General features: G+C 35.3%; 1 protein-coding gene across 1 annotated transcript; it reads left to right on the top strand.

Moving 5' to 3' along the window:
* The first annotated feature begins 4,613 nt into the window (after nt 1-4,613).
* LOC127960186 (trypsin-like) lies at nt 4,614-9,633 on the top strand. Its single transcript, XM_052559782.1, has 8 exons — nt 4,614-4,835; nt 5,789-5,809; nt 5,887-6,055; nt 6,354-6,622; nt 6,714-6,859; nt 7,154-7,367; nt 7,455-7,568; nt 9,037-9,633. Exons 1-8 carry the CDS (start codon nt 4,616-4,618, stop codon nt 9,039-9,041), a joined length of 1,158 nt encoding a protein of 385 aa, XP_052415742.1. The 5' UTR covers nt 4,614-4,615; the 3' UTR covers nt 9,042-9,633.
* Nucleotides 9,634-10,659: the final 1,026 nt, after the last annotated feature.

Genomic DNA, 10,659 nt, shown 5'->3' with positions numbered 1-10,659 from the left:
AAACGCGTTGCAAATCCTTCACAACACATACATATAAAGAAACGCTGCAAATCCTCACAATACATGCATTAACGAAATGCGCTAACAAAAAAAACAAACAAACAAAAAAAAAAAACACCTTTCAGTTCACCAACAACTCCACTGACCAGTAGCCACTGCACGATAAACAAATCCAAGCCGGGTCCGACACTTTTGAGGTTTCCTTGAAACATTTCCATTGTGGTCAGTGCTATTTGCAGCGCATTTGTTAATTGCATGTGTTGTGAGGATTTTCAGCGCATTTCGTTAATGCATGTGTTGTGAGGATTTGCAGCGTTTCTTTATCTGCATGTGTTGTGATGATTTGCAGAGTGTTTCACTATATGCATGTGTTGTGATGATTTGCAGCATGTTTCACTATATGCATGTGTTGCGATGATTTGCAGCGCATTTCGTTATATGCATGTGTTGTGATGATTTGCAACACTTGTGTTGTCAAACTAATGAAGATGCTTTCTTCATTTGCTGATGTTTTTTCAAATAGCATGTGTTTTCATAAGTTGCAGAGTGTTGAGCTGCCTCGGCCACCGTACACAACACCTGTTCCGGCCCTACCTAATAAGCCATATAAGTGGCTGCATAGTGCCCCGTGGCCACTAGGGGGCCCCATGTCGGGAGCTCAGAGAGCCCTATTAGGACTTTGGCGCCGAGTTGCATTCTGGGACGTGGCGGCCATGTTGCTGGCTTCGCGAATGTAAACCTACAGCAAGTTGAATGAGAAGAGTTGGGAGAAAGAAAAAAGATGTTAAAATCACGAAAAGGTTGTGGGATTTATAGGGATACGCTAAACAGGAATGCCAGGGACCAGTATGTGGACAAAATCTGCACTATTAACAGTTTGGGTCCATATGAAATTCCCAACAAAGAGTAGAGTACTGACGAACTTGCTGCCGCACTTTTGCATTACAGATATCTTCGGCTACCTTGTTTGTTTTGTGAGCTTTAGTTCCGAAGCTACAAGTCATTGAAGTGTCATGTACAGTTCACAAATGGATGGGTTCAGGAGCTGCAAATCATAAAACCGGAACAGCGGCAAAACAATATACAGTAATCCAGTGTTGTGCCCAATTTTGACCCCTTGCCAAATTATTACCCCCCTTGTTCAAATCGCTACCAGATTGCCTAATCCTAACCCAACCCTTAATCCTAACCCTTCCCCCAAACCTACTCCTAAACTGGAGTATTCTCTGAAGCTGTACTTCCATAGGAATTAATACAAATTCCTTCGTATACACGCACTGTGGGTGTCTGACAAATTGTGTAGAATGCATTGTTTGCTCAGTAGCTCCGGTCCCGATAGCGAGATCAAAAGCGAAACTAAAAAGGACCTTTTGTCTTGCTCCCGTCCACACAAAAGTAATCTATATAGATTTTTTCCAGTACATCGAATACATTTACATGAAATGGTTCTGTAGCATCTCCTAAGCACCACAACATCCCACAATAAACACTCCCGATAAAATATTAGAGTACATTCTCACTTAATCACCTCTGATTGGCCATTGCGTTCCAGAAATCAACAGCTGAGTCTGTGATTGGCTACATTGCGTAACCCTTTAAATACGTTTTAAACCGAAACTATTGCTGAGTCCCAATTCGCATACTATCCGTCCTAAATAGTATGCGAAACTAGTATACGTCCCAAATCGTAGTATGTTGAAAATATTATTCCAAAGATACCCGGATGGTCTACTATTTCCGGTTAGAATTCGAAGTGCAGATCAATGCACACTCTAAGTGCTAATATTGCCCACAACCCATTGCGTACGGGAGGGAGGAGCCATGTTTGATGTAACATGGCAGCAGGGTGCAGCAGCGGAGATGCGCCCTCAGCTATTAAGTGTAAGAATTCAAATGTTTAACCCTAATTAAAGTTATATTTTATTTCGTTACACACATTGCACATGAACATCAGAACAAGCCGCCTCACAAACGACCTGCGTTTGGTTCTTCGACGACGCAGCCCTGCTTCCTCACTCCTCAACTTGGTAGAAGCACACATAGTGAAATGTATTGTGAAAAAAAACGATGAGAAAAAATGATGGGAATAGTAAATAAAATTTTATTGGACATAAAGAATGAATGAAACGTTAACAGTTGTGGTGTGCGTAACTAGTCAACTAGTAACTAGTCGTTCATGTTGCATGACGTCATCGAAGTATGTCCCAGAGCGTGCATACTCTTTTGCTACACACTCAAAAGCATGTACTTTTCCCTCACAAAAAAAGTACATACTTTTAGGTCGTAGTATAAGTAGGCGAATTGGGACTCAGCATATGTCTAGTTAGCGCATGTAATTTTAATGTTAATTTTTTTAAGTTTGCAACAGATAAATAACAATGTATATAAATCATCTTTTGGTCTGTTTGTTTTCTATTTCAATGACAAATTTGTGGAAAATAATTCAGATAGGAGGTCAAACATTATAAAAACTTGAACTAATAGCCTGCAAGTACAATAGTCCTGAATAGACTAATAAAATCGTTGTGAAATCGAGTTGATTTTGTGTCTAACTATTTTTCACAGTGTTTGAGTATTGTCTGTTATTGCATATAATAATTAATTCTCAGAAAGCAGAAATGGCATTTACTGCAAGATTAGTTAAAACATTCCAAATGCACCTGCAGTCTCCAGGCATGTTTTTCATCAGTTAAGATTTCTTTAAATAGTGTAAAAATCTTATCTACTCTCATTCTTGTGAACCCTATCTTGTGTCTCATCTAAATTTTTTTCTGTCCTGTCATGGCAACCCATTTGTTATTATTATTATTATTATTATTATTATTATTATTATGTTCTCTAATTAATTTTTTTAAGCATTAATTTCCCTAAATGTTTATACATTTCTCCCAAGCAATTGTTAAACTCTTTAATTTTACATTTTAAAAAATTTCAAAAGTTTGCTTAACTTAAATATTCTTAAGCAATGTCACAATTATGTCGTTGCATTACATGACATTTTTTTCACTGTCATAAGATAAACTTAAATAATTAATATTGTCATCATTTTAAATGTTATACATATATATATATATATATATATATATGTATATATATATATATATATATATATATATATATATATATATATATATATATATATATATATATATAAATAAATTTTCATATGGTGTGTCTCAAGGATGTTCAATAAATTCCAACTTTTACACATTTAAAATATACAATTGTTAATAAAATACCTCAGGCATAATTTTACAAGACTTTTTTTAATCCATATATTTCTAAAAGCATATGAAATTGATACACTATGACACTAAAATCTCTGTCCTTTGGTGTGACACCATATCCTGTTATTAAACTCTATGGACAATTTTAATTAGTTGAAGGACCAGGAATATTGTTTTACAAAAATTTTTTTAAAAAAATTGTCAGCTACCCAAATCTATTATCCTATCTACATCTTGAAATATATATATATATATATATATATATATATATATATATATATATATATATATATATATATATATATAAATAAAAGCTAAAATTTTGCATTTAGGTGTCAGTGTAGGATGTGTACATTTGGGTGGGTTGCAGGTGGTTAGATTAAAGTGTAGGTATGGGGGGCCCCTTTTGGAAATCCGCTTAGGGACCCAAAATGCCAGCCCTGAGAATATAAAGTATATTATATGTTATTATGTAAAGTATAACATTTTACACTATAATATAATATTGTATTGTCTGTCTGGAACGCAGAATTTGGTTAACATTAATAAACTATAGTATTACAAGCCATCTATAAGGCGACATTTCAGCACTTGACAAACGGATAGCGACTCCTACAGTAAGTAGCACTTAAAGCACGTCTACATGCAATTGCTTTACAAACAATTGTGTTATTGGGAAACCCGGCCAAGGGGTGTGACATCAGGTAAGAAACACACACAGACTCACACACACACTCCTGCCCTGTGTATGGAATGTATGAGTAATTGTGGCTAATAATAAGTTGTCATACCCAATCTTCATCTCCATGGTCCATTGTCTTTCTTTGTGTAAAAAGGGTATATTATCATCATGCCTTTTAATGTGTAATGATTTTCCTTTATTTGTGTGTAACAAGAAAAAAAAAAAAGACAAACTGAATGAAAAATAGAAAGTGTTGTGGTGATGTCTTAAGAAATGTTTAATGCCTGAATCCCAATGCAATGTGAATACCTTTGACATTTAAATATATATATTTCAATTTATATTTAATCTGTTATTCCATTTTTTCTTTCTTTATTTTTTTTTATCTTTTCAACCCCCCCCCCCCCCCCTTCAATTCACTTTCTGTCATTACACTGTTCTATCTAAATAAAAGCAAAATTATACTCTTTGAGCCAGTTTGAAATTCATCTAAAATGTAACCAAATACAAAATAATATCAAATCAAAAAAAGAAAAATGTCTCTGACTTTTTTGACAATGACCTCGGATATTTGCATTTATCATGACTTTGAAAATATTAATTGCCAAACTGTAACAAGAAGCACAAATAGTGAAAAATGTTCTTAGTGTAGTGGGTACATGCTTGACAGCTTTGGATACAAAAAAAATGTGAAGAATGAAAAAGCATGATAAAAACGGAGGAGGAGCATAAAGAGAAAAGAAGTGGGCAGGTGAGTGACAGACGAGAAGAGCAACCTGAGAAGCTTTTAGAACTATATAAAGGGGATGTAAGAGGAACAGTGAACCAGATTACCATCAACATCTATTCTGCTAGCAAACAGAGGGACTGTGTGAAGATGTGGAGATTAACGTGTGTCACTTTGATCCTGCTTGTGTGTGCCAAAGGTAAGGTCTAACCAGAAGCAAAGAAATTATATAGAAAAGAGATCATTTTTATTTATTTTTTGGCACAGTGCATAATAACAGTCTAAGGGCTTTGTTAAAATAATGACTCATTGATAGGAAACTTGAGTTCATGTGTAGATTCCTATGAATGATTCATTTGACAGGTTAACTCCTGGGTTAGTGAGTCTCGTTTAAATCAAAGAGCTGTTTCATTAGAATCATTTGTTCATCAGACTAAACGTGGCTGTGCAAAATCGATTCACAAATAATTGACTTATGAATGAATTATGAGTCGCTTCTTGTATCTGCATGAAGCCTGTGAAGAGCAGCAGTGCAAGAAACTGCTGTGATATGTCATGTCTGAAGTGCAAAAGTTTGGAACAATTAAAGATTTTTAATGTTTTGAAAAAGGCTGCGTTTATTTGATGAAAAACAGAATTACAACTGAACTTGTACAGATTGAAAGACTACAGATTGAAGTCTTAAAATAAGTAGTTAAATTACACATGGTACATCTAGGTTCACAAGAACTATTCTTACTTAATACACAGATTTCTGAATTGTAATAATCCTGTGAGATAATTATGTAAATACTCTTTCTAGGTCACAGTCTTTTTATACATAATGAATTATTATTTATTTTTTACTGTTACGGAAGCCTATAAATGTTTTACATTGTGAGCCACACCTGCCGGGCATACGGAATGTAATCACAGGACATGGAGCAAGTCATAGTTGAATAGTAATGGGGAAAGAAAAGCTGCTATTTTTGCATACTGCAATTAAACCAGTTTGCCCAGAAATACTTTCCACATTTTAAGTCCCACAAATTAATGATACAACTAATCTACCACAATCAGTGCAGTGAACTCTGGCAGGATCATTGTTAAGGTGAAAAATCAAAATGAAGATGAAATTGTTCTTTAATGTGCACTTTATTTCTGCCCTTGCAGGTTCACTTTCTCAACTGAATGGTAAGAGCTCCTCTCATTCAAGCCAAATAGTTTGTTTAGAAATAGGTATATGAAGAACCTCTTTCTCTTTCTTGTAGTTTGTGGACAGGCTCCTCTGAACACCCGTATTGTGGGTGGTGTGAACGCACCTGATGGGTCGTGGCCGTGGCAGGTCAGTCTGCACAGCAGTGTCTATGGAGGTCATTTTTGCGGAGGCTCCCTCATCAACAATGAATGGGTGCTGACAGCAGCTCATTGTTTACCTGAGTAAGATTCACCTAAACACACATACACACCTGTTTTGTTTTAAAAGGTAGAGAGAATGACAGAAAGAAAGGTTGTCGTGATGTCTTAAGATATTTTGTTATGGTTGACATTCAAAGACATTTAGGTTTCCATTTGTTCTGCCTTTTCACATTTTCCTCTGAAATTAACTTGTTGGGCCAGTTTGAAATTCTTTGAATTAACTATTACTTTACTATATTAGAAAATAAAAGTACTTGGGTTTTTTGTTGTTGTTAGTTCTTCTTTTTTTCTCATGTTCACTTTCTCTAACTGTTTTTAGTGTCAGCGCATCCAGTCTGCGTGTGTATTTGGGAAGGAGAACACAGCAGGGAGTCAATGCCAATGAAATCAGTAGAAATGTGAGAACAAAAATCGTTCACCCCTCTTATAACAGCAGAACACAAGACAATGACATCGCTCTGCTCCGGCTGTCCTCCACAGTCACCTTTAATAACTATATTAGACCCGTGTGTCTGACAGCCCAGAGCAGTGCCTTCCTTTCTGGCACCAGCAGCTGGATCACAGGCTGGGGAGATGTTAGAAGTGGAGGTACAAACACACACAAACCCATTCATTCAAGTATATATCTACTCATAACATCACTAATGGATGGTTGTGTATGTGTGTTTTTGTTGTTCAGTGAGTTTACCTTCTCCTGGGATCCTGCAGGAGACTATGGTTCCAGTGGTTGACAATGTTCGATGCAATACTTTGCTGGGTTCTGGATCTGTTACCAGCAACATGATGTGTGCTGGTTTAACACAGGGAGGCAAAGACACCTGCCAGGTGTGACAGGTTTTTTTTCTATTTAACATAAATGCTTAAAATTAAGTAGCTTCAGTAGTGTAAACATACAAAAATTAAATTTTTTATCATAGAAAAGGTTTTACTGTAGAATTTGTATAGACTTTTACTGTTAAAATTATGCTCCTTTTCTGTTCATGAAACACATGGGCTGATTTGCTTCTTTTGGGCAAAGAATGGAAATAGCAAGAGCTGTTTTCTGGTCAAAACTAACTGTCCTGTATTGATAAGGAGAATAAGAATATTCCTTTTCTTTCCTCTTGTCCCTGTCTGCAGGGGGATTCTGGAGGTCCAATGGTGAGCAGGCAGTGCACAGTGTGGGTTCAGTCTGGTATCACCAGCTGGGGTTATGGATGTGCTGATCCCAACACTCCTGGTGTTTACACCCGCGTGTCTCGATATCAGAGCTGGATAACCAACACTATTGGTCAGAACCTGCCAGGATTTGTCACCTTCAACCCCCCAACCTCATGCTCCTCTGCCAGCCTAAGTAAAAATCTCTCTCAAACACCTACACAGCGTATACCCACTTAAGAGAGAGCATACTTGTTTGACTAATACTGGTTTGTGTGTGCAGCCTCAACCTCCTGTAGAGGGAGATGCAATGAGAAGTACAACAGTCGCTTTCGCTGCAACTGCAATACTAACTGCAGTTTAAACTGCTGCCAAGATTACATACAGCGTTGTGCCAGTAAGTTCAAACACATTAATTTCAGTAAAAAACACAAACGCACTTTTAGAAAACTTAATTCACGCCTTTAAAGGGATACTTCACCTCAAAATACATTTTTTGACATTAATCACTTACCCCATTGTCGTTCCAAACCCATAAAAGCTTTGTTTGTCTTCAGAACACAATTTAAGACATTTTGGGTGAAAACCCGGAGGCTTTAAATTGTCCCATAGACTACCAAGTAAATAAAGTGTCAAGGTCAAGATTTTTTTTTTTTTTTATGAATGCAAACAATACAAAGAAGACATCAATGATATACAACTTTGTGAATTCACAACATGTATCAACAATATGCCATCTGAACATACAAAACAAACAAACAATTTAACAATTGCTAAAAGAAAAAAGATAAAGAAGAACATGAGGGTAAGCTATTCATTTATATTTCAATTAGAGTATACAAATGAAAGTCATTACAAATTGAGATTGTTTTTCTCGCTTTCTTATTTACGGAGGATGAAAGAGTTTTAAGATACATTTTAAATTCTTAAAAAAAAAAACCACGAAAAATTGGTTTGTTGTTGGTGAATTTACATTTATGGATATAGAATATGCCAAGAAAATAAATCAAATTTATAACAAAACATTGTTATTATTATAATCGGAATCAAAGTGTCCAAAAATAATACCTTTAAGTAACAGATATGTCTTGTTGGATCAAGGTCCAGAAAAGTATGAAAGACATCGTAAGAAAAGTTCATCTGCTATCAGTGACACAGAGGAGACTGTTGACAAAGGAATTGTTGAATAAAGTCATTATTTTTGTTTTCTTCATTTACATAAAGTATTCTCGTTGCTTCATAACATTACAGTTGAACCACTGACTGCAGATGGACTATTCTGACGATGTCTTACATACTTTCCTGGACCATGACAGTGTAACTCACTAGGCTGTCTATGGGACAGTCACAAGCCTCCCAGTTTCCATCCAAAATATTTTAAATTGTGTTCCGAAGACGGACAAAGCTTTTGTGGGTTTGGAAAGACATGGGAGTAAGCAATTAATGACAAAATCTCCATTTTGGTGTGGAGTATCCCTTTAATTAAATATGATTTTTAATGGGTGTATAAAGACACTGATTTTGGTAACCATTTGTATTCGATTTGTAAACATTAGATATATTTGTTAATATTATTTAATGGATCTGAGCTAACAGGAACTAACAATGGACATTTGTAGGTTAATTAATACAGCTTTGTTGTAAAGTGTTACCAGTTCTTTTTATTACATGTCTTGAAGTGTTTACTATTTTTTATAAATGCCACTTGCTCTGATATTTTGATACATAAAACAAATCTGCATACATACTCATAACCAAAAATAACGTCACCATAAAATGCATTAAACACACATTGCATACATAAAAAGTGAAATAAAAAGTCATTCTCTCTTGCTTAATTTATATTTTTGTTCTTGTCTCTGCAGTGTGAGGTCTGTCATATTCTATGGATCATATGAAAAAAGGCTTAATCACATCACTTGCACATAAGTCTGATGATCTTTACCTGTTTGTTCTGAGATTTTACTCTTGCTATACTTTGGATGCGTTGCACAGTCAGAAACGAGCAACAATGCAAACACAGTCAAAGAACTGCTGCACTGACTTCACTCAGGGGTGTAAATAGTACTTTAACATTTGTTAACAAAGCACTTAGCTCAGTCCATTAGTAGAATATTTTTATTTTTCTCTGTCTTAATCAGCATTTTACCAAAAAGATTAAATGTAGGCACAGGAAACCTTTCTCTCTTTTTTTCATTTAGCATTTGCACATTAAAAAAATAAAAAAATAAAAAATCCCTTGAAGTGTTTGCGGAAGAGGTGTGTCATTTATGATGACGAATAAGTGGTGATTTCTTTATGTTTAACTTTATTCTTATTTCACACGATTCTTTACTATGTTTGTATTATATTATGTGAATATAGTGATATGCCATGACTTTGATCAGAATCGTTAAATCAAAACACTGTCTGTTTTTAGTGGCTTTTGCTGTAATAAATCTTTCCAACAGGGGGTGATGTGAGCACACGTGAAACGTGTATTGATTTCACAACATAAACCACACGCTGACACTGATAAGACACTGAGAGTAATGCAGCAGACTTCAGCATAAAGTCTGGTAGAATAAAGTCTAGTCAGAGTCGCACCAGCACAGCACTGAAGAGGGGCATCTGAAATAAAGAAAGCGTTTGATGACGCAACGCAAGTATCATAATATATCCTACATAATCCTAGTATCCACTTGCTATGTTGAAGTGACTCAGTGTTGCCAATTTAGCTACTTTGTATCTAGATTAAGCGACTTCCCCGCCCCTTTTGAGACTTTTTACAAGTTTAGGGACAAATATTGCAACTTCTTGGACAAACCTTATCTAAGTTCTCATCTTGCACCTTGATCTACCTTCATCTTCATGTAGATAAGTGAATTTGCCATTATGATGTCATCTAGTAACATGAAGCTACCAGTTTTAGCTACTTTTAATTGAAAGCAGTTAGCAAGTGATCCATTTACGCATTTGTCAGGCTTAAACAAACCTGTCTTTACTCAATGCTTAATAATCTTACATATAACAAAAACATAGACCTCCATATTTGCATATTTGACTCAATATTCATGATACAAACATGTTTTAGATCCTGAGGTAAAAGTATGTCTTAGGCTACACTGTTTCAGCAGGTTTACCATGAATCCAGACAAATTACCATGATATCGCCACTAAATATAATGTATCTGCTTTATAACACACTTATTTTGTGACATAAAATTACAAAAGAATGAAATAATCACTATGACCATTTATATATAGGCTACTTCAAAAATATTTTATTTTATTGATGTAAGGGATCCATATTGATTTATTTTAACAGGTGTCTTACCTTTTTGCACTAATTTAAATGTCCTTAAATTAAAAGATAATGTTCTGGGACTCCTGGATGAAAATTACCAGTACATTTTCTGTTATTTTTCAATGTAGCCCGTAGGTTAATGTGATAAACGGAATGTGCAAATCAAAATGTGACTTTGTGAAACAGATGGTCCTTAGCTTAA

Source organism: Carassius gibelio, chromosome B6 (assembly GCF_023724105.1).
Source record: "Carassius gibelio isolate Cgi1373 ecotype wild population from Czech Republic chromosome B6, carGib1.2-hapl.c, whole genome shotgun sequence".
Taxonomy (NCBI): Eukaryota; Metazoa; Chordata; class Actinopteri; order Cypriniformes; family Cyprinidae; genus Carassius; species Carassius gibelio.
This window is presented reverse-complemented; position numbering and strand designations above follow the sequence as displayed.

Excerpts from the sequence above, each read along its gene's own strand:
- LOC127960186 (XM_052559782.1), top strand. The coding sequence starts at position 4,616 with ATGATAAAAACGGAGGAGGAGCATAAAGAGAAAAGAAGTGGGCAGGTG. Across the intron at positions 6,623-6,713 it reads GGGAGATGTTAGAAGTGGAG|TGAGTTTACCTTCTCCTGGG; the intron begins GTACAAACACAC and ends TTTGTTGTTCAG. Across the intron at positions 6,860-7,153 it reads GAGGCAAAGACACCTGCCAG|GGGGATTCTGGAGGTCCAAT; the intron begins GTGTGACAGGTT and ends CCCTGTCTGCAG.